This window comes from Medicago sativa, chromosome 2, assembly GCF_051527215.1.
Source record: "Medicago sativa cultivar Bolivia chromosome 2, Bolivia_mono, whole genome shotgun sequence".
Taxonomy (NCBI): Eukaryota; Viridiplantae; Streptophyta; class Magnoliopsida; order Fabales; family Fabaceae; genus Medicago; species Medicago sativa.
Window position 1 is genome coordinate 76,117,183 of NC_140750.1, and position 25,226 is coordinate 76,142,408.

The 25,226-nt window shown below is 32.9% G+C and overlaps 4 protein-coding genes and 2 pseudogenes across 5 annotated transcripts; 3 read left to right on the forward strand and 3 right to left on the reverse strand.

The window, feature by feature from the left end:
* LOC146950829 (kiwellin-like) lies at window positions 1–1,065 on the reverse strand. Its single transcript, XM_085746795.1, has 2 exons — window positions 640–1,065; window positions 1–536 (listed from the first exon to the last, which is right to left on the reverse strand). The coding sequence occupies exons 1-2, from the start codon at window positions 992–994 to the stop codon at window positions 223–225; spliced, it is 669 nt and encodes a 222-aa protein (XP_085602921.1). The 5' UTR covers window positions 995–1,065; the 3' UTR covers window positions 1–222.
* Window positions 1,066–7,176: 6,111 nt separating this feature from the next.
* LOC146950830 (uncharacterized) lies at window positions 7,177–7,703 on the reverse strand (annotated as a pseudogene).
* A 7,396-nt stretch (window positions 7,704–15,099) lies between these two features.
* On the forward strand, window positions 15,100–16,233 carry LOC146950831 (uncharacterized). Its single transcript, XM_085748679.1, has one exon. The coding sequence runs from the start codon at window positions 15,100–15,102 to the stop codon at window positions 16,231–16,233; it is 1,134 nt and encodes a 377-aa protein (XP_085604805.1).
* A 123-nt stretch (window positions 16,234–16,356) lies between these two features.
* On the forward strand, window positions 16,357–19,031 carry LOC146950832 (uncharacterized; annotated as a pseudogene). The gene is made up of 4 exons (XR_015027709.1): window positions 16,357–16,673; window positions 16,759–17,406; window positions 17,535–17,685; window positions 18,565–19,031. The product of XR_015027709.1 is annotated as an uncharacterized LOC146950832 (transcript).
* On the forward strand, window positions 18,922–20,549 carry LOC146950833 (uncharacterized). The gene is made up of 3 exons (XM_085748680.1): window positions 18,922–18,963; window positions 19,174–19,644; window positions 19,823–20,549. Exons 1-3 carry the CDS (start codon window positions 18,922–18,924, stop codon window positions 20,126–20,128), a joined length of 819 nt encoding a protein of 272 aa, XP_085604806.1. The 3' UTR covers window positions 20,129–20,549.
* Window positions 20,550–22,848: 2,299 nt separating this feature from the next.
* On the reverse strand, window positions 22,849–23,711 carry LOC146950834 (kiwellin-like). Its single transcript, XM_085746800.1, has one exon. It carries the CDS (start codon window positions 23,649–23,651, stop codon window positions 22,992–22,994), a length of 660 nt encoding a protein of 219 aa, XP_085602926.1. The 5' UTR covers window positions 23,652–23,711; the 3' UTR covers window positions 22,849–22,991.
* Between the last annotated feature and the right edge of the window lie 1,515 nt (window positions 23,712–25,226).

Here is a 25,226-nt window from a genome sequence, read left to right on the forward strand (position 1 = left end):
TTGTTGAAGTCATAAAGTACCTCCTCTTTATTTAATTAAAAATAAAAGTAGATATCAAAGAATGTTCACTCATAGTGAGAATTCCATCATCTATATTAAACTTACAATAGAAAAACAAAGGACCAACGAAATGACGAAATACAAGCTTAATTTTACCTTATGCAAATTAAGCTTAGTCTTATTAATTATATTAGCCATTGCATGTTCCATATACTTGAGTATTCAAGCCATAGTCCATGTAACTGGTACTACACCATCATTTGTATTCAACCCTAATGCATTCCACACAGCTACAGATCCATCCACAATATTGTTACGACAAGGTGGCTGACCTGCATGCTCCGCATCACATCCATTCACTGAATCACACTGGTCAACCACTTTCGCCGTCACAGTCCTCCCATTTGACGCCCTAATTCTAATAAATTTTCCACACCTTGAACCTCCGCTGTACCATCCAGTCGACAACGCCACCACTCTTTCTGAGTTGCTATGGAATACCTCATCGCACTGAGAAGCACCTCCTCCGTCTCCTCCTGTTAAAGATAGTTTGAGATTTATTAAAATTAATTAGTTGAATATTATTTAAGGTAGTTACAAGTTAGTTATGATTACTTGATAGTTGGTTATACATGTTACCTTCGCTAAAATCGTTCAAAGTGAGTAACGCTTGTGTGCCGGAGGATACATAGGGTGGAGAACACCTATATTGAGGGTATGATTTTCCGTCGCACTGTAAGTTGCTGGTGGATCGGCAAGTCCCACCACCCCCGCTAGGTGGTGGTGGTGAAGGTGATGGTTGGGAGCAGATGCGGGTCCCAACATTGGGGTCATCATTGCATTTGCCATTGATGCAAATGAGTTGACCAGCGCAGTCGTTGAGAGTTCTACAAGGTCCATTGCATGAGGAAATAGCATTTGTGAGGAACGGACTGTTTATGATGTTAAAAAGGAAAATGGAAGCTAAAAAAACAAGATTTGATATCTGAGCCATTGAGATTAGAATAGAGAGTGAGTAGTTTCTGTATGCTTGAGCCTTGAAGTGTTACTTTGACATATATAGGGCAATTGCATGTCCATATATATAGAGTTCCAAATGTAGTATTGTACCCACCATGGAGTTATTATACCTAATTTGAATACAAATTGAGCATCTAATTTTGAAAATTGGAACAAATTGCAAGTTTGACTAGTTTTTGGGAGTCTTTTAATTATACTTAATTCATTTCAAAGTGTGAGATGTTTTTGTCATGTCATTCAAAAGAAATATAATTAATTTTATATGGAAAAGATAAATTTTAAATTGATTTACAAAAAAAAAAAAATTCATTGCGGGATGGAAAAGATAAACTAAAATAATTAAAAAAATTGAGTAATAAATAGTAAAAAGTATGATAAAAAACAAACATTAATGGTTCGTTACTATTTTAAAGTGATTTATATTTTGAGACAAATATTGTTTTTCATGTAAAGTGAGTACAATTCGGGACAAACAGTGTTGAATTATAGAAGCTAGAAACAAAGTATGAGAGAACTATAGATTTCTATTCAAATTTATGATAAAATTAGCGTATAACTTGTTTAATAAAAAAAATATCTGTCAATTATTCCATCAAATAAATCCAACTCGTGCAAATCTATATCAAAAAGGGCCATTCTTGGTGGTTGGAGAGCCGCGAATTGTGTGTGGTCTTCGAGAAAGTTTGAAGAAGAAGAAGAAGATATGATCTTTTTGGTAATTGTGATTTGATCGACGATGTTTGGTACAATATTTTCAAATGGGTCGAAACCCGAATGATTCTACATGAAACCGTTCTCTCTTAGACTATTTCTTTTTCTTCTCTTTAAATTTAAAACACCAGAAAGGGCTAGAACTTATTTAGCATATACAACCGTTTGAAAAATTTGGGAGGCTAAAAATAGTATTGTATTCTCCGGAAAAATTTCAAAGAAATTGTAGGTTGTTGATGCATCATGGAGATGGCTTCTAGATAGGAAGAATATTAGTTGTTATTATCCACTCAGTTGTTTGGTTTTTTTTAGGTAATCTTGTTTTTTGGTTGAGCCGAGTATTCCTTGCACTTCTTCCAATTTTATGGGTCAAATATTAGTTGAGCTTTTCTCTTTTATTTCTAAAAAATATTTATTGTTCCGTTAAGAAAAAAATACATGAGCTATTTTAATTTTTAATGCAAACACCCATAGTAAAATAACAGTTTTTCTTTAAGAAGCCAAATGCAATACATAAAACAATAAATCATCCTAGTCAACACACAAGATGTGCCTAAAGAAGAACAATATAATGAGCAAATCAACAACCAAAATATAAACAAAAAGAAACACGAGCCTCATCTAACAAGAGGAATATCCCATGCAGAGGGACGACGAAGACCACCAGATATAACAATCAAAAGAAAAACCTGGCTTATTCGCCTTCAGCCACCACAAAAAATGAAGCTTAATACTATCAAGAAGTTGATCAAGAGTCCGCCATTTGTGTTGTTGAAAACAATTAAATACATTTTTTTTAGCCAATTTAGTTAAAGCAAACATTTTTTTTTTATCAATCAATTCAATAAAAATAATAATACTCTACTACTAAATACATGTTACATTTTTATCATGCGCACTATTGATATGACTTAATTTAATTATATTTTTTTTACTAATATATAAATACAAATGCTAATGTAAAAGATGATATTCAAATTCGATTGTTTCCATACATATTTTTAAAGGGTTTTGCTAGCAAGTGCCCTAAGGGCATTGTTTAAGGAACTCAAAAAAAGAAACTATGTCTTGAAAATACAAGTCAAACACTTTTTAAAGTCATAACCGTACAATTTCCAATGCAAAAATTGCTACTTTTAGATGCTTAAACAATGCCCTTAAGGCACTTGTTAGCATTTTCCATTTTTAAAATGTCAACTTTTTATAATGAAAGAAAGAGAGTAGACAAAATACAGGAAGACATTAATGATCAACTACGACATGTGTGTGTTAGAAACTGAGAGAGTAGACAAAATACTACTAATATTGTGAGACGGAGGGAGTAGATAAAACCTCAAAAGTTAATGACAGACTCATAATGGAGCAGCTTAACTAAAGAATGAAAATTTGATTCGCCAATCTTAAGACACCCTAAGTTAGAGGGCATCAACCAAGAAAATAAACCCGCCACACCAGTCTTTAATAAATTCGGCTGCAATTTGATAACATAGTCTACATTTTTTTCTTTCTGAAGGAAATAGCATAATCTATATAAAAGACCAAGACTTACCTTACATCTACATAAATGCAAAATTTCAAAAACGATAAATCTACATACATACATATATATATATATATATATATATATATATATATATATATATATATATAGTATTTACAATGAATGAATTTAGAAAATTGATTTTTATTTATAATAATGATTGAAGGGCAGGGCCGGTCCTAAGATTTTTGGGGTTCTAGGCGGAACGATAAAATTGTGTCCTTTTAATTATTCCAATAGTTTTCTTCTTACATTTTTTGTTGCAAATGATTCATTTATAATCAAAGTTTTTTAAAAATATATTCTTAATATAATTAATCAAACTGAATTAAAAAGATATATCTATCTATCTAGTACTAACTACTGAGTAAAAATAATAATTTTGTTGCCTCTAAAATAATGGTGTTATGGGTTGCCGCCCTCTTGCCCACCCTCATGGTCACCCCATGGTGTATATGTTATCACAAATAGTTTGGAATAATATCTAATGTTTTTTATATGATCAATCTATGTAAATGGCCACTTATACGCTGTTATGAAATGCTTTTTTTTTTTTTTTGAGGTGATGCTTTGATATTGTTTTTTTGTTTTTTAAGAAGTTAAAATGAAATTTATTCAAAAAGCAAAGAATTCTAGTGAGCATAAGGAATGCTAGATTAGGAGTCTTAAAGTAGCAACATACAAAGGAAAAGTGTGTCGTATATATGCAGAACACCCAAACAAACAACCATACATCAAATACAAACTTCTACAAACAAACCAGAAACACCCTCAAACTTCTACAAACAATCCAAAACCAATAAAAACTGAACACCAAAATCAAAAAGTCATCTCCAAAAACCAAAATCTTAACACCCGCGCAGTAGAAGAAACAAATTTTGTGCCAAACCGTTGCAAAACCCCTCCAAAATAATCATCAAACCTACCAAAAACCCGTGTAACCGCACCTTGCTTCTCTTATGTAGTTGAGCGCAGTTAAGCACATGTAAACACCCAAAAAAATCACCACCTAAAAAACACATACCACCACACAAAACCACAATGAACTGATAGCCCAATTCTTGAAACAAGAAACACCATCTAACATGTATTTGAAAAACCCATCAACAACAACCCAATGAAGAAAACCCACAAAACATAACTACCGCCAAAACCCACCATTAGCCACCACAAGCACCACCGCAAAAACCAGCACCACCACCACCATCAAAACTACCATTAACCACCACAAAAATCACCATTAATCCTCACCAAAAACCATCACCAACCACCACTAGCATCACCGCCAAAAACTAACGTCAGCCACCACGAGCATCACCACTAAAAACCACCACGAGCGCCACCACAAAAAACCTAGTATTAGCACCACCATGGAAACCATCATGAACCACCACAAACCAACACAAACAAAAGATCCATGAAAACCACAACAAATCATATGCAGACACAGATCACCACTTTCGTGACCGATCCATCACCACCTACGTTGCGAGCAAACAGAACCTCCATCCACCGCCAAGAAAGAAAACGGATCTGGTATCAATCACCACATACCAAAAAGACAAACTCAAGCCATCGGTGTTGAACGGCCAGAGAAACAGAACCGCAACACATTTCACGACCCCACAAGAGGTTGACCGCCAGAACCACCACCAAAACTGTCGTATAGGACCATCGCCAGATCTGGAGGTAGGTGGTGCGGAGGGCTCAAGCCGCTCGTCGCACCACCATAAACGGCCTCTACATCTTAAGAAGATAGATTGGATTATTGGGCGGCGGCAGCAAGTTTTGTCTTTGATATTGTTAATGCAATAGAATATCCTATTTGATGATATATATATATATATATATATATATATATATATGGGGTTTGCTACAATAGACCCACCTTCTTTTATGAAGGTCTATTTTAGCAACCAACACCTTTTCATTTGGACCAAAAAACCTAACTGTTTTTTTTTAAGTCATCAAAAGTCAGGGGTACAAGTGTAATTGACGTATCATTAATGCTTTTCATTTCCAATTTTTTTCTTCTTCTCTGTCTTTCGCTCTCTCTCCTGCAATTCCCTTTTGCCAGGCTTCTTCCATTTTGTTTCAATTTCCATGTACCAACAGAGATGAAAGGAACTTCTATAGAAATTTTTGTTGAAGAATTGTATCATAATCTTTTGTAATCTTAAATTTATTATACACCACCATGGTAAATTTAATTTTTCAATTAACAAAAAAATAAGATAATGATTGAAGGTAGCTTTTGTTGAAGCAAAATCCTTTTTATTATTTTAAGGATTACAAACATATTTATTTAAATTATATATTGTTATCTACTAATGATTCTTTGTGAAGAAAAGTGTTATAAGAATGATCTCAAGAATGATCTTTGCACATAACAAAAGCCACCAACATGAAAACTCACGCTACTGGACAAAAGCAAGCTTTATGAGTAATGGTTTATATATCATTAAGAGCAAGAAAATTAATATGGAATATTTTGTCTCACCAAGTTAAGGAAAAGATCATATGACTTGATTTGGAGTAAATATACATTTATGGGCTTTAAAAGCTTTTGATCCATTAAGGAAAATGACCCATAAAGAAGAAAGATATTTCTTACATGACATACACATGAGATCACATTGTGACATCATCAAGTCACATCCAAGTAGCTGTTGCAAACTCACAAGTTGCTGGCAAAACGCGTGACTCTCTTCCAAAGCTTGCTGGATTTTCAAGAACGTTCTGGACAGGCTCAAGAGCATTCTGCAAGTGTATTTTTTCATACCTTTCCATTGAGCAAAAAGTTTGGAGCGCAAAAGGGATTTGAATTAAAGCAAGGACAGCTATTTTATCAAGTGTGGGCAGCAAGCATCTCACTTCTATAAATAGAGGAAGGCCTTGATGTTTAAGACCAAGAGTTTGAAATACAAAGCATACAACTTTCTCAAAGCAAGAAAAGCTATCAATCTCTTCATCATCTTTAGTTCTACATCTTTAGTTCTACATCTTTAGTTCTACAATCACAAAGCAAACTCCATAAGCTTTCACTATATTTATTTTCCTTATCTCTTTGAGATAACATTTTGAGTTTGTGTTTGTAAAAGTCTCTTTTTGTTTGAGACATTTAGTTCTAAATCATCATCCTACAAAAGTGTAACTTAGATCTCAAGTCTATTGGGCTTAATAGTTTGAGATAGGTGTTCTGGACTGATCTGGTGTGATCAAGACCTTATAGTGTTGGTTAGAAGTTTCTACCAACTGTATACTATAGTGGATAATCTCACACGAGGTGTGTGGGGACTGGAAGTAGCCGGGTTTGGTGAACCAGGATAACTCTCCTGTGTTATTCTTCTACTCTCTATCTCTTTTAATTTACACAATATACACACACTATCACACGTATTTATTTTTAACTATCTCCAGAACATTCTGGTCCTAATTAACTATAATCATATTAATCCAGAGTTCTCTGGTCCTAACTTAATTCGTACTTTACAAATTAAACTGCCTCCAGAACATTCTGGTCCAAGATAAAACAACTGCTTAAATATTTAACTAAAGTTTAAATTCAGTCTATTATATTGTTTTATCATTCTTCAGAACAATCTGGTCCTAACTAAATTAACTTTATAATTCAGCTTAATATCATTTTTCTCATTCTGCTTATATTATCACTCTCCAGAACATTCTGGTCCCTTATATAAAATCAATTAATTATCTATCTATTAAACTAATATTCACCAAGAAGTTTTTCTTGAGTATAACTTAAAGTTTCAGGAATAATTTAAAAAGGGTCACAATTCAAACCCCCCCTTTCTTGTGACGTTTATTGCTACTTCAGCTTTTACCCTTGTTGCTTGAGAACTTCTTCTTTAATGGCGACTTTGTTCTTTTTTTTTTTTTTTTAATTAGATGGATCTATCAATTTCTATTGCTTTAGCACTACAAATAAGAAACAAAATGACTGGTGAAAAAGCATAACCAAAATATAACTTCAACATTAAGAAACTAAAATACCAAACGGAATCCATCCAACTTAGTTTTCAATTATTGAAATGAAATCACACTCCATTATCTATCAAACAAAACTTCAACAAACTCAGCATATGTAGACTTAATCAAAAAGACTGAACCCATATCATCATCAGACTCTTCTTTCTCCTCCACCTTCTCTTCTTTCTTTGCCTCAGCAGCTGCAGGAGCAGCACCACCCACTCGCAGATGCAGCAGCAACAGTAACACCACCACCAGAAGTTACTGATGCCAACTTTTCCCTACCAGAAGCAATAACCTCAGCTATATCTTTGCCCTTAATTTCAGACAAAAACAACTCAATCCATTCATCTTCTGCGTCTGCTCCAACGGATCCGAGGATGTCCTTGATGGTTTTGGCGGAGGGGGTGTTTCTTCCGAGAGTTTGAACAAAAGAGCAGGATTAAAAAAATGGGATGATGGAGAAAGAATGGAAAAAAGCAATCGGAGGAGAGAGAGTGAAAGACAGAGAAGAAGGAAAATTTTTTGGAAATAAACACCATTAATGATGATAACAATGTCAATTACAGTTGTACCCCTGACTTTTGATGACTTCAAAAACAAAAAGGTTGGGTTTTCTGGTCCAAATGAAAAGGTGTTGCTTGCTAAAATAGACCTTCATAAAACAAGTAGGGTCTATTGTAGCAAACCCCTATATATATATATATATATATATATATATATATATATATATATATATATATATATGGGGAATGCTAATGCACACCCACTCAAAAATTAGAAGGTGTGCATTAGCATGATACACCCTTTTGCTTTTGACAAAAAAACCATTTTATCTTTTTTCATTTTGATTCAAAGTTAAGGGTAATCAGGTAATTCAGAATTTAATGTTAATTTTTTAATAATTATTTTATTCTACTATTCTCCCCAGCCATTCTAAGGGCCCACTCTGTGTATCCTAGACAAAGTTTTATCTTCGTCTCCTTGCCGCCACCGTCAACCGTCGTCGGCGCCGTCGACCGGTCCGATCACTACCCCGCCACTTGCTTCTTCCTTTCTCCTATTTTCATCACGGTTCCTGCAATCAGCAACATACTTTCTCAAAGATTCACAACATACATATCCTGGAAAAAGGGAAATCATGCTCTTTCTACTTCTCTTGACACATGTAAATTATTGACTATTTTTCCCAAATCAGTTCCAATTTTACTTTCCAATCAAGTCTGTTATATGCATGGTTGAAGATGGTTCAGGATCTGCCTACAGTTTAGAAATGAAGCACGCACAGTTTTCACACAAAGTGAACATGTGATGATGATGACGTGGCCTAGAGGAAAAGAAGAATACGGATAGATGTGCCCAAATAAAAAACTAAGTTAGCGTGAATTTACACAATACCCATCAATTTAATTTATTTTTGAAAAGAAAAGATGGGCATTTTTGGTATATGTGAAAAGGTGTATCATGCTAATGCACACCTTTTAATTTTTGAGTGGGTGTGCATTAGCAATTCCCTATATATATATATATATATATATATATATATATATATATATATATATATATATAAAGAGAAATGCTAGGGACACACCCTTTAACACACTCTTATAACACACCCAATAATAACTAGCCACATCATCCACCTTTTTTAAATCTTTTACCTGCTACCGTCTTCATCTTAATTGCCTAACCATTTTTTTTTTATTTTAATTAAATTTAACTCTTAATCTTTTTCGTTAGTCTTTTCTTCAACCTTCCACCATTAAAACCATCTCTTCAAGTTCCAGAAATCAACAATTTGAATGTAAAAAAATTACCACAATCCAAAATATGTTTCAGACAAAGCTTGGGACAACAAGACATCGACAACAACAAGAACTTGGGACAGATATGAAGGAGAGCCGTGTAGCGTTATTTCTGCTAAGATTGTTTGAATCTGAATAACAGTGTTGCATAAATATGCAACTATTTAAGATGAATCTTTGTAAGTTGCATCTAAAGAGTGGGCGTGTGCTAAATAAGAAATTGAAGGATAGAAGAATAAAAATGTCAATTTTACTCTCGTTTATCAATGATGGCTAATCTTGCCTCACACATATGAAGGACAGAGCACCTTGAAGATTTGGAGAGTGTCGGAGTGTTGCAGTTTTTTTTTCCCTTAAAATAAATAAATGTTACATATAATTAAAAACTGTAGAATCTCAACCTGGATAGCCGGTTTGTAGGTAAAATATTAAAAGAGTAGCTGACATGGCTAATTATTACTGGAGTGTGTTATAGGAGTGTGCTAGAGGGTATGTCCCTAGCAATTCTCATATATAAAATATTAGTGAGACTATTTTGACTGGCATGGAAAATGCCAAATGCAAAGTACTATGATTTAAGTTTATAATTTCTTTTTTGCTTCGGTCAAAAAAAGTTATAATTTTTTTATTTTTTTTTTGAAAAATGATCAATCTTCAAAATTGTTGTTTTACCAATGTTAGGATCTCGGTTGGGATGAATACTTACCCTTAGTATACACACACTTTGAGTAGTGAAATGTTGTTGTTCATAAAAATGATTGATCGTAAAATGTTTCAACTGTTTGATATAAATTTTGATAAACAATTTTGAGTCTTAGAAAACTAGACGATTAATGTAATTTTTTATATATATAATATTAAGTCTCTTATACATTGTGTGTATTAGTGTTCAATTGAAGCTCCTTTAGTAGTATCAAATATTTTGGTTATTGTATTGAAATTGTTTTTATCATAACAAATTTAATTATTCTTAATAAAAGATTTAAATAATAGGTTTAATTGGACTTTTGTCCTTTTATTTCATCACCACAGAATAATAGTCTTCTTTTTAAAAATCAAACAATCTAATCCTCTATTTCCTTCATATATTTTTAGGTTAAATATATTTTTGGTCCCTATAAATATACAAACTTTTCGTTTTAGTCCCTCTAAAATTTTCCTTCAACTTTTAGTCCCTATAAAATTTTCAATCACTCCTTTTGGTCTCTATTTTTAAGTTAATTTTTGTATTTTTTTTAATGAGATTGTGCAGAGTCCCTATAAAATTTTCAATCACTACTTTTGGTCTCTATTTTTAAATTAATTTTTGTATTTTTTAATGAGATTGTGCAGAAATGTGTAGAATATTGTAAAAAAAATATAATTTTTTAAACTAACAAATTAAATATGAATTTTTAACCGTAAAAATATAAAAATTCATATTTCAAGATTTGAAAAAATTCTAATTTTTTTTGGAGAGATTCTTATAATATAATGAATTTTTCTACAAAATTTTATTCAAAAATATGAATTCTACATATGAGTTTACTTTAAAGGAGGGACCAAAAGTGAAGTTGGAAAGTTTATGAGGGACTAAGAGTTAAAGAATTTTTTCAGAAGGACTAAAACGAAAAGTTGACATTTTTTTAGGGATCAAAAACATATTTAACCCTATATTTTTTTGGGGGAAAGAGGCTAACATAAAGAAAAGATACAAAAAAACAGCTAAAAACTAGTCTATGTGATACATCTCTCGCAGGGCATCAGCATGTAGCTGCGGAAGCAAATCCTCTGATGGCTCCAAAGACTAACGCCAATTCTAGAAACTTACCGCGCCTAGTTTAGCCATGGAATCAACTCCTATTTTCTTCACATATGTTACAATATGATATATACTAAAATATCAAATAAATAATAACAATTGGATATTTTATATTTTTTTACGAAAATTGAAATTTTTCTGATATAGAACACTCATGTCGATATAGTGACCTGAAATCTCTTTACGATGAAAAATAGGAAAAACAAGTGTTTTCTTTAATGCCTCATTTTATACAATGCGGAATTGATGACCTATGTATAAATTAATCAGAATTATTTGGTCTTAATTCATCTTTTTCCCCCACAAAATATTGATTTTTTGGGAAAATAAAATGCAATAATATTGCCTCAATATTGATTTTAGAAAAAAACATTTTTATACTAGAGTTCATTTTAATTTTTGTCAAAAATATATGATTTATGGTCAAAATATAATTTTTTATTAAAATATACTCACTCCGTTTTTAAATAAATGTTGCAGTCAATCACTTCATATAATTTTTTATTAAAATATACTCACTCCGTTTTTAAATAAATGTTGCAGTCAATCACTTCATACTTGTTAATGTACAACTCTAACCATTAATATCTTTAACTATTTATAATAATAATTGATATTTTAAAAATATTCATTGAGACAAATCAAACAACATCTTATACGTGTAACAAAAAAAAAATCATATGTTTTTTTTTTTAAAACGTGCGTCTTATATGTTATATCTTCTTGTTTTTTTTTGGTGAAGTAGCCTAGTGGCTAGAATTCACCTTTTTTAAGGTGAATAAGTGGGGTGCCCGGGGTTCGAACCCTGACCCATGCATATAATAATGCATATCCTACAAACTGAGCTATGCTCACGAGGACTTATATGTTATATCTTTAAAAAATAGAAAAGAGCATTGAGAAAACATAACCGAAACAACTCTTTTTTTTCCTTCTTCCTTTCTATTATTTATTTATTTAATTCGTGTGTGGTCCCCATTTGAGAAAGGATTCTGATGACAGTCCGTCATTCCACATTCTTAGAGTCTTTTTATGATATTTTTATAGCATTTAGAGAGTCAATTACTTGTAATTCATGGTGAAATCAGATTAAAACAGGAACAAGAGCCCAAAGGAAGAAATTGAGAAAAAGAGGAAAAAATGTGAAGAATCGTGCCACGTTTGCTCTAATCGTGGCACGTTGCAAGGATGTAGAGTTCACTGATGCGTTCTGGAAATTTCGTGGCACGATGAACCACGAAACGTGCCACGATGATTAAATTAAGTTGCTGCCACGTGAACAATTGTTTTGCTTTTGGGTGGTGTGAATAATAGAAATATTAGGAAAGCAATTGGGCTTTGTGTGTGTGTACGTAGGCTGACCAAGAAACAAGAAACAATTGGTGAAGGATATATAAAAGGAGCTGCACACACACATTGGGATTCATTCACGTTTTGCGATTTTGCCAACAGCAGCCGCACCTCAATTTGGTTTGGAAAAAGAGAACGCATCACGAGACAGGAGAGTTGCACATGGATGATTGGAAACAATAGCAGCACATGTTGAAAAGAAATTAATGAGCAACGCCGGCAACGTCGAAACTCTATCGGTTTATTTTCTTTATTATGTTGTTTATTCATTCAATTATGTGTAGCTAATTTCCTTTGATTGAGCCATGATGAAACTATTGTAATATATGAATTTGTAGTTGAACTTTCTTGTTATCAATGCTATTCAGTCTTTATTCAGAATTATTTGTGTTCATTGCTTTTCATATGATTGTTTGTATGACTATTAACCCTAGCTTCTTGCAATCACATAAATTGATCTTAGGAATTGAATGACTACTAGCCCTAGCTTTTAATCCTGAAATAATGATTCTGTTTAACTCAACACTAGGAACCTAGAGATAGGAAATTGAGGGTTATGACATATAAATTAACGTTCCGACATCGCTTCCGCGGTTATTCAATCTAATTAAGAGATTAATAGGATTATAACTTAGGAAAGGGTTTTGAGTCAAGAGATTGATCAAAACCACTTAGTGAATTTGTCGTAAAGAATGAATATTAATTGAGAGTAAAGAGAGTAGACTATTCATATAAAGCAATAGCGGATTCACCGGCTTAATCATTTGTTTTCTATATAACTTCCAACCATTTTTTATTTACTTGCAATTTATTATTTTTTAGCACTTAATCCAACTGCCTAGGGCAACCCTATAAATTTAATACATCCTAAATTTTAACGTCTTTGTCGAGTATAAATTGAAACAGTCCCTGTGGATACGAACTTATAAATTTTATTACTTCGATATATTTTTGGTACACTTGCCAGATTTCTATCAAGTTTTTGGCGTCGTTGCCGGGGACTGTTGAATCATTTCAGCTTGGTAATTTCGTTATTATTTAGGATTTCTGTCATTTATGTTTTTTGTTTATATATATATAAAAAAAATTACTTCTATTTCTTTGTGCTTTACTACTGAAGAGTTTATCCAAGTTTTGCAGCTATGATAGACAGGGTACTCCTCTATGACACAGAAGAGATTGCTAAGTTGCAGTATGAAAAATATATGCTATCTTTTAAGATCAGAATTTTGGACAACAAAATCTCAAGTTGTGGTCATTATAAGGCGAATCAACCAAGTAGTAATTGTGAAGGGAAGAAAGAGGTGATCAACATTGATTACAATACTCAACTGCAAAATATTTTAGATGATTTCTTGGTGTCAAATCAAGTTTCATTTGAGAAGTTTGATGTTCAGTGTGGTGATCTTGTTGAGAAAGCACATGAGTCTCAAAGGAAGTTGGTTAAGATGGAGACTGAGTGTCACGAGGTTGTGTTGGGAGAAAATCCAAAAGTGAGGAGTGTAGATATTTCCTCAAAGTCTGAACCAACAGGGGTTAAGGAAATCACTCGTGTGCAAATGGATGCATATCCTTCTCTAAGGTGGGAGAGCTTAAATTCCAAAGGTTTAATTGTGAGCGCATGGGAGCATCTACTTCTTTGTTACAAATTCATGGAATTCCTACCAAACAAGAGGAAGAAGAAGGATGATGTGTTCTTTCTGACATATTTGCCACCCTAACAGTGGTTGAAGCGTCAAGCTCAATGACGTAAAAGAAAGCGCTTGGTGGGAGACAACCCATCCTTTTTATTATGTCTTTATTTTCAGTATTTTATTTCTATTGTTGAGTCAGACAATTGTCGGTGTGTTTGAATAACTCAGTTGTACCCCATGTTATGTATTGAATTTGCACTTGTTTATTATTGATGAATTTGTTTGTTTTATTGACTTTTTCCAGTTTAGTAACAAATGCTTGTTCAAGTGGTATTCCAAAAGTTCAAAAGGAGGAGTGACTTGATTTCAAAGGCGAAGTGTACGACAGTTAAAGATAGGTAGTCACAACTCCCAGAAATCTAACACTGTAAGGTTCATGGCCAAATTTTATTTTTTTCAATTTACTTATATAGAGTGTTCCATGCTTTTACATTTCTAGAACTTGCATTGTTTCTCTACTGTCGATTGATCTTTGTCATTAGCACACTGAGGCAAAAGTGCTTGGTCCTGTGAGCCTTTTTGAAGCCTACCCTGTTTATATTTGAATAATTATCCTTTCTTTAGCCAAATTGAGCCGGTAGGTTTAGATCTTTTTGTTCGGTGACAAACTGCATTACAAGCTTAGAGACTTTTAGGACTTGTCCCATATTGTTTTTCTGAGTTAGGCATTGTAGAATGTTGCTAAATATTAAGTTTGGGGTTGCTATTGAAATTTGCAACCAACTAAGTTGGGGGTGGAGGTACTAGAGAACAAAGAAATAACATTATCATGAAAAATACACTAAAAATTGGTGTATATACACTCAAAAATAGTGTATCAAAAAAAAAAAAAAGAAAAAAAAATATAGAATGAAAAAGGGACAACACATTGAAAATCAGAGTAACTTTAAACTCGATTGTCCCAATAGTTACAAGTATTCTCTAGTACCTTTGCAATAAATGTTGTTCCATAAGGTGAATGAATGATGGATTGAATTTTGTGCTTAACTTCCGTAGGAATGCCTAACTCAAATTTTGTGTAGCCTACTTATCCAAATATTATCCCACCTTCACCAAAGCCCCATTATAACCCTTGTAAGACTGGGTCTATGCTCTGATGGATTTACACCACACATTCAAGGTTCGGGTAAACCTTATTCATGCTGGCCTATAATTGTCACTCCATATAATCTTCCACCTGATATGTGCATGTCGAAACCATACATGTTTTTAGCTGCCGTAATACCAGGTCCAAATGATCCAAAAGTATGCATTGATATATATTTGCAACCTTTGATTGATGATTTAAAGAGACTATGGAATGATGTTCACACATATGATATTTCCCGGAAACAAAATTTTGTGATGAGGGCAGCTTTGATGTGGACCATTAATGACTTTCCAGGGTATGGGATGTTGTCAGGATGGGGGACACATGGTAGACTTGCATGTCCAATATGCATGGAAGATAATGACGCGTTCAGATTAAAGCATGGAGGGAAGACAACATGGTTTGGTTGTACTCGTCGGTGGCTTCCTGATGATCATCCATTTAGAAGGAATAAAAATGCATTTATGAAGGGTGAAACTGAAAATCGTGGACCACCTCCCAATCTGACATCAGAACAAGTTTGGAACAAAGTGAAAAAAAAGCCAAAGGTGCAGATAGTGGGTGGTGTTGCTTCTAAACCTTCTGGTTACGGGCAAACACATAATTGGACAAAAAGAAGTATTTTTTGGGATTTGCCATATTGGAAAGATAATCTATTAAGGCACAATCTCGATGTCATGCATATTGAGAAGAATTTTTTTGACAATATATTTAACACTGTCACGAATGTGAAAGGCAAGACTAAAGACAATGAGAAAGCTAGGAAAGACATGGAGTTGTATTGCAGACGGAAGGATTTGTTGTTGGTTGAGAAGTCTAATGGGAAGTTTTTGAAACCTTGTGCTAACTACGCTTTACCCATTGAAGAAGCAAAAGCTGTTTATCGCTGGGTTAAAGAATTGAAGATGCCAGATGGTTATTCATCAAATTTAGCAAGATGTACTGATATTGAAAATGGAAGGATGCATGGAATGAAAAGTCATGATACTCATATTTTTATGGAGTGTTTAATACCTACGGCATTTAGTGCTTTGGAACCACATGTATTAAATCCACTTATTGAAATAAGCCAGTATTTTAAGAAACTGTGTTCAACAATGTTGAGAGAATATGATCTTATAAAGATGAAAAATGAGATTCCACTGATATTGTGGAAGTTGGAGAGAATATTTCCCCCTGGATTTTTTGATTCTATGGAACATCTTGCAATTCATCTTGCATATGAAGCTTGACTTGGTGGACCGGTTCAATATAGATGGATGTACCCATTTGAAAGATATATATATTGATTTTATATGTTGAATATCATTATAAATTATGGCACACTTATTTTTTAATTAAGCTTATTGATTTTCATTATACTCAGGTTCATGGGTGATTCAAAACGATCGGTTAAAAATCGGGCTAGAGTTGAAGGATCAATTGTTGCATCATACGTAGAACGGGAAACATCTCGCTTTCTTTCTCATTATTTCATACATCCATTGACACCAAGACACCGTAGGAATGAAACTTATGGTGATCAAAGACGTCATCCGTTAGCCCTAACGGGGTTCTGCTTGCTTGGACGGCCTGCTGGTGCGTGTACGACACTTTTTCCAGGTGAAAGGGTTTTAAATGCAGCACATGTCCATGTGCTAATTAACTGCAATGAAGTCGAGCCATACTTAGAGTAAGTAATTTTACATGCTAATTTAATTAGTTTAAATTTCACTTAAATCACAATTAGTTATAATAAATGTTATACTTTATTTCAGGGCATTCAATCAACAATATTCTGCTGATCAGATACATTCTCATTTCCCATCATGGTTCAGACAACAAGTATATCAGGCACCAACCACTCCTATCATCGAACATCTCTGGAACTTATCTAATGGCCCCAAATCATGTGTTAGACAATGACACACCTACTTTGTCAACGGATACAAATTTCATACAGAAAGTTGGACTGAAGGAAAAGAAACAATAAATAGTGGAGTGTGTATGAAAAGTGTTGGCGAAAATGGTGATAACTTTGATTTCTACGGTGTGATTCAAAATATAATAGAAATTTCATACACTTACCTCGATTATGAGAAAACCGTAGTGTTATTTTATTGTGATTGGTTTGATCCATCACTTAGGGGTACTACAAAGGTAAATCCAAAGACTAACACCGTAGACATTAAAATGAACAGGAGATATCAGGCATTTGATCCATTTGCTTTGGCCCATAATGTCAGACATGTGTACTATATCCCTTATCCATTCACAAAGGTAGACAAACGAGGTTGGTGTGTCGCAATAAAAACAAAGCCAAGGGGTCGAATTGAAAGTGATGAAGCAAATCAAACAAATGATCCTAATGTGAAGATTTTTGTTGATCGACATGACCGATATGTCATTAGCTCCTGGTCTGAGGCGTAAGTGTTTATAATGTTGGTCTTAATATGTTGATTCTAATGTGTTGGTAATGCTGATTTGTAAGATTTTGGTTGTTCCTAATGTGTTCTAATGTTGATCAACAATTACGTTTCTTTTTTTCATTTAGGTTTTTGCCTAACAGGTTGGCTACGGAGTCAATCACAGCAGTGATTGAAGCCAGATATCAGAAACCTTGGCTATCATGGGGTGACATCACTGCGGAAGGCAAGAACACGGATAACAACAAGCCAAGGGATGAATTTTGGAATAGTTTCAAAGTAAGTTAAAAATTAATATATTTAACTAAATAAATTTCACACTTATTTTCAGTTCGATACCGTGCGTCACACATATTTCACTCGTTGGTTTTTATGATATTTCATAAACAGACCATTTACATAATATTAACTGTGCAGCATACGTATTAAATGTTCACAAGTACTTCAATTTTGTTTAGTTAATTGTCTATTTTCAAACATATATGTTACTGTTATAAAACATGGTTAAATCTTATGTGTCAAATAAATTCCAATATACATTAGTTTAAATGAAAGTATCTCCAGCAAAATTAGAGGTCAAGTTATTAAGTACAAATGTCGACATTGTTGGCTGTTAAGTTCGCCTTTGGTGTTCTTGTAGTTTCCTGTCCAAATAATTTCCATGCTTTAGTGAGTATTTTGTTTGATGCATAACTAAGGTATACTAGAAACAGCTAAATAATGTTTTGCTGATAGTTTGTTACTTTCAGATGCAACAATGAATTAATGTGAAACGAAATGGATGCAGTAAGGCATTCTATTGGCACTTGACTTTCTTATGTTGTATGATAGACTGATAAATTAAAAAAAAAAGGAATATAAGAAAGTTCTCAAATTCAATTCAAATTTCAAACTTAAAAACTAAACCGGCTTGTCCGAGTCTCCGGAGGGAAGATGTAAAACAAAACATGATTTTCAATGAAACATTATTTTCTTGATAAGTTATAGATTGCATTCTTATCATACTGAATTGCGCTCTTTAATGTGCCCTTGCAGGTTCTCTTTGCTCTATCTGCTTCTGTGGATTTAGAATCATTTGCAAATGATCTCTCCTCATTATTATCTATATTTTATAATTAATATATTTACTAATTTTTTTATACATTATTATTTTTGCAGGAGAAATGCGTGTGGAAGAAAGATGAGGATGGTGAGAATAGTAAAGTTTTTGACAAAGCATGCTCCAAGCGCCTCTCAGGCATGCTTTTTGTTGCGCGCAATAAACGTGGAGCGAACGATGAAAATCGTCCAAAATGGATTGGCGAAGGCACATGGGCTGAATTGTGTAAGAAGTGGAATACACCAGAATACAAAAAGAAGTGTGCGCAGAATGCAGCTAACAGAGGGTCAGAGAGGGCAGCTACCATCACACACTCAGGGGGTCTGTAAATGTTGGTACATCTAGCTTTAGACACGAAGCACAACATGGACGACTTCCAACCTTATTGGAGACTTTTGATCATTTTCATTTTAAAGATGGATCGCCTCGTGATGATAGATCGAAAAGCATACATGTACGTATAATATTAATATTTTTATTAAATATATCAATTAACGGCTTCACTGTTGGTGTTTTTATGGCTTCACTGTTGGCTTTCACTCAATAATTCTATTTGGGCTGTTGGTGTTTTCACTGTTGCGTTTTTATGGCTTCTGTTTTATAGCAGTTAAGATGTTTGGTTTGTTTTAGACATGATAACTTATATTTAATTTTGAATATATGTGCAGAAACCCATAACAGAATTTATTGAAGCTTTTCAAAGTCAGCAGGATAGTCTTCCCCCTTCTGATCGATATGATTCTGCCACTGCTAGTGGAATTATAATGAACAAATTTATAGAGACTGTGGGTGGGAAGAACAAGGGCCGTATTGTTGGTGCTGGTAGTAACTCTAAGTTATATCAGAAGGATTCATCTGGCACATATATAGATACTTGCCTTAACTCTTTTGAACGCACAAGTCGTTCAACTCGTAGACACGACGATCCCATTTATACTGAGGTTGAGCAATTGAGGGCTGAGAATGTAATATTGAAGGCACAACATGAAGAACTTGTAAAATCACAAGAAGAACTGAAGAGCCAAGTAGTTGAATTGGTGGAAAGAACCATGCAAGAGCAACAACGACGATCTCGTGGGGATACATCACAACTTATTCCATATGATCACGCGGTAACACCTCAATATGATGATTTGGAGGTATGATCTTATATCTGATTCATTTTTTTTTAAAGTTTTATTACTTTTTTTTAGGTTTGTTTTATTACCAATTTAGTACTAAGATTTCTTTATATAAATATGAATTCAATATTTCATTGGAATTATTTTATTTCCAAAATAATCATTTTCTCATTTTCTTTTCCTATTATCACAACAGACGTCGTTCGATAGGTGCATAATTCCACAGTTAAACAAACGCCCTCGCGTACAACCCCAATCTATGCGTAGTGATCATGAAGAGCATCATAGACCTCATGTTCCTGTAGGTGATCGCCATACATCTTCTTCGAGGAGATCCGCTTTCAATGCCGCTGATTTCAACATACCAGATGGTGAGATTTTTTTGAGGAACTATAATAATTTTAATGCTTCACAAGAAAATCTCCAAAACATGGGTAGAGGAGGAAGTGGATCATCAGATGGGAGATCGGGATCAAATTTGCCCCAATACTATGATGATTAAGTTTGGACTATTCTTTGTGATGACAGGTCTTGGGAAATAGGCGGTCTTGGGATTGGTTTTTCTTGTTTTGTAGACTGGTTTTTATTTTGTTGCTGTTAGAACTTTTAGCTTTAGATTCCTATGTTATTTTGTCTCAGCAGTGCAGAATCTGGGAGCACCCAAGGACTGTTTGTGTGTGCTTCCCTTGTTATTTTGATTAAGTTTTTTGGTGTGTAACATGCTGCTGCTGTTAGAACTTGCTAGAGTTCAGAATCAGGGAGCACCCAAGGACTGTTTGTGTGTGCTTCCCTTGTTATTTTGATTAAGTTTTTTGGTGCTGTAACATGCTGTTGCTGTTAGAACTTGTTAGAGTTGGTAGTTCTTATACCTTCCTATGCTAATGAAAATTTGTTGATCCAACAAAAAACAATTATTTCTTTAATTTATTTTTGTCTAATTAATTTTATTTCATTAGGAAGTGCTCTCCAAAAAAACAGTGGAAATTTAATTTATCTTTTTAATTAATTAATTAAATCATTTAAAAAAACAAAAAAGAGTATTACTGGCGGATTTTTCTGCCATTATTGTTTGTCATTACTAGTGGATTTAATATTTAATAATAATTGGAAGCAACATTACTGGCGGATTTAGTATTGGTCGTAACAGTACTGGCGGAAAAAAACGGCCAATACTAATGAGGTTAATTTCCTATATTTACGTTATTGACGGAATTTTCCGTCAGTAATTACTGGCAGATTAATCCGTCAGTAATTACTGAAGGAAAAATCCCTCAGTATTGCTTCCTCAAATCATCCCTAACGCTATTGAAGGAATATTTCGTCAGTAACATTACTGACGCCAGTATTACTGAGGGATCGTTTTTGTCACAAAAGCCCCCAGTAATGTGCATTACTGAGGGATTTAATTCATTACTGTGGGATTTAGTTGGCCAATAATAACCAAAATTCTTGTAGTGAAAACCATATATTGAATTATTCAATGTGAGTAATTGATGAAGGACAATCTTCAATCCAAACCTTAAATGGAGAGGATGTTGGAGCTAATAAATGGCTGCATAGTTGCCATTGATGGAAGAGAAGCTTGACAACTATACTAGTTTTGTATTGGCCCCTAATAATGTCAGGTAGTTATGTATTAATTTATATGGTTAAATGTGTTTTTGTTCCTTATAAATATACCAAATTTTCATTTTAGTTCGTCTAAATTTTTCCTTCAACTTTTAGTCCCTATATATTTTTCAGTCATCACTTTTAATCTATATTTTTAAATCAATTCATGTGTATCATTTGTAGTTTTAACAAAGTTGTGTAGAAATATTGTAAAAATATAAAAAATTCATATTTAATTTATGTTTTGTTAATTTTTTTTTGAGAGATTCTTATAATATTATATTTTTTCATGCAAAATTTTATTAAAAAAAATACGAATTCTACAATTGAGTTTACTTAATAAAAGAGACTATAAATGAAGATGGAAAACTTTTAAGAGACTAAAAACCAAAGAATTTTTTTAGAGGGACTAAAATGAAAAATTGATATTTTTATAAGAACTAAAAACATATTTAATCTTGATTTCTAAAAGAGCAGTGCTATATACTCCATTCGTCGCTTTTTATAAGACTACTTTAAAAAAAAATTGTCCCTCAATATAAGACTATATACAAATTTCTAAATGTATTTATTACTCTTTTTTCAAATACACACCTTATTAATATTATCAAGGGTTAAATATGTTTTTGGTCCCTATAAAATTGGGACCTTTTAAGTTTAATCCTTACTTAATTTTAACAGTTTTTTAGTCTCTATAAAAGAAAAAAAACATCGCAAAAATATGATTTCTACGTCCATATTTTTGTTAGTTCTATCTTAAACTTTTGTCATTTAAAAAAGTCATATTTAATTTATTTCATGTTAAAAAACTCTAGATTTTAGTAAATGAACCATTCATAGTGTTCTAAACTTATCCAAAAAAAATCATTAAAAAAATTTAAGAGTCAAGGATAATTAAACAAGCTTTGTTTTAGCAGGGACTAAAATTATAATTAATTTTATTTTGTAGGGATTAAAAAATCTATTAAAATTAAGTAAGAACTAAACTTAGAAGTTCTCAATTTTATAGGGACCAAAAATATATTTAACCATATTATCAATATACCTTAAAATATAAAAAGTTAATATTAAATATCTCTATAGACAAAGAGTAATTTGATAAGAGTAACAATGACAAATTTATTATTTCAACAACTTTTCTATTGGTAATTTTTGTAAAATTAGTTTTGTAAAAAGGGGTGAAAGAAATATATCATTAGAGTATTGCCCACGAAGGCTTCACGAATCTTAAGGTAGACCTATAAAATCTCTTTTCGGCCCGGAAAACACGTTTATTATTGGGACTGGGAGTAAATTTAGGAAGACTTTTAATTACAAGGGTTGTGATCTTGTTGTGGTCATTTCTTCGTGATGAAGCACCCTTTCTAAAAGAAAATAGAGAAATTCTTTTATAGTCACAAATACAAATGCATAGTGTTTGGGCACACACACATTACAAGATTTTTTTAAATAATGAAAAAGAAATTGATAATGAAATGATTTAGTATTTCAAAAAAGGACAATTTTATGTGTGTGTGACCAAACACTATTTATTTGTGTTTGTGACTATGGAAGAATGGCTCAAGAAAATACCTCTTTTGAAATATTATAAAATGAAATGCGATTAAACAATTGTTGAAGTCATGAAGTGTATCCTCTTTATTTACTAGGAAAATGTTAAACAACACACGCAAGCTTAATTTCACCTTATGTAAATTAGGCTTATTCTTATTAATTAGCCATTACATGTTCCTTATACTTGAGTATTAATTCTTTCAAGCCATAGACCATGTAACTGGTACTACACCATCATCTGTATTCAGCCCTAATGCATTCCACACAGCTACAGATCCATCCACAATATTGTTAAGACAAGGTGGTTGACCTGCATGTTCCTTATCACATCCATTCACCGAATCACACTGGTCCACCACTTTCGCGGTCACACTCCTCCCGTTCCTCGCCGTGATTCTAATCATTCTTCCGCACCTTGAACCTCCGTTGTACCAGCCGGTGGACAAAGCCACCACTCTTTCCGAGTTGTCGTGGTATTTTTCATCGCATTGAGACGGACCTCCTCCGTCTCCACCCTCGCTGAAATCGTTTAGCGTGAGTGATGCTTGTGTGGAGGATGTAACTGGTGGAGAACACCTATATTGAGGGTATGATTTTTTTTTGCACTGTAAGGTGCCGGAGGATTGGCAAGTGTCGCCACCACCGCTTGGTGGTGATGGCGACGGATTGGTGCAGATGTGGGTCCCAATGTCGGGGTCATCGTTGCATTTGCCGTTGATGCAAATGAGTTGACCAGCACAATCGTTGAGAGTGTTGCATGGTCCATTGCATGAGGATTGAGCATTTGTGAGGAATGGAATGTTTATAACGTTGAAAAGGAAAATGCAAGCTAGAAAAATAAGATTTGATATGCGAGCCATCGAGATTAGAATAGAGAGAGTGGATAGTTTTTGTGTGCTTGAAAGTGTTACTTTGAATTAGGGCAATTGCATCCTTATATAGAGTTCCAAAAGTTGCATTGTGCCCATCAAGGAGTTATTGCACCTAACTAAAAAACAAAATTCAGCATCCTATGTTGAAAATTGGAACAAATTGCTAATGTGTGACTTGTCGGCAACAAAATTATATTAAAATTGTATAGAGCAAGTAGTAAAGTGTGGAGCATCTTCAAACCACAACGTTCAACCTAATAATTTTAATATTTATCAATTGAATAAGGATTGTTGTTAAAATCACCTATTTTTACATATAAAACAACATGATCAAATTAACATATAATCTAACATTAAATAAAAAAAATCACTGTTGTTGCTGGCCTGCTAAAGGTCAGAGCAAATGTGACAACCATAATTGACATTAATTATTATATATTGTTCAATTTGGTATAATACATATCAATGCATAATGTATTTTTAAATTTTTTTCCTCAAACTTAAAGTGAGTATTATATTTTTATTTTTAATATAACACGTATAGAATAGAATTTAGAAACATATTTTTAAATTCTATTCCATTCATCTTACATTAACATACTTAAATCTTATATTTTTTCCTCATAATAATATTTTTATTTTGAGCTTTTATTCTTTAAGTGTACACCTGAGCTATTTAAAGCCAAGCACTCATAATATACTTAAAAAAAAAACACTCATAGTAAAATAAGAACGTATATCAATTCGCCATTTTTTTTATATGAGACAAGTAATACGTTAATTTTATAGACTTCAATTTGACCCTCGAAAGTCTGATATGGTCTATTAGTATGTTTAAAAACCTATTTCATATTAACATGCTTAAAGAGACTAACGAATTAATGTACTAATTAATGAGATCAAACTCTCCTTTAATATTTAACATGACCTTTTACTTAATTATATATATATATATATGTGTGTGTGTGTGTGTGTGTGTGTGTGTATAATACATTTAAATATGCGAAAAACTAACGTAGACTAATAAATTCAAATTACTCAAAAAGTTAATAAATTTATATTTAATTTAAAATATAAAATTTAATATATTAATAATAGTAACAAAAATTATTATTATTATTATTTACTTACGTAGAACGACCTGGTATGCCTAAAAGACATTTTTATGGGATGTTGCATGACCTTTGTAGCTAACTAGACTTCTAAAAAAATCTTAGCTCTTATCTGTTTTCTTAGAAAGGTCCGGTCTAATCTTTTCCCAAACCTAATACCAACCAAAAGAAATCATTTCCACTAATATTTTTTTATAGAAAACAATTTATATCAGTTCAATAAGAAAATAGAGAAATACAAGAAGATAAAATGTCAAAAGTTTAACAACAAGGTCAGAATTTTTGCTTGCACATCTAAAGAAGAAAATTTGGTTCATCAATCTAAAGATACCCCAAGTCAGAGGGCGCTGCCAATCAAGAGTGAAAATCCGATTGATTAATAAGTTTTATATGAAACAACATATATCAATTCTCTTAAAAAGAAAACAACGTATATCAATTCATCCCTAAA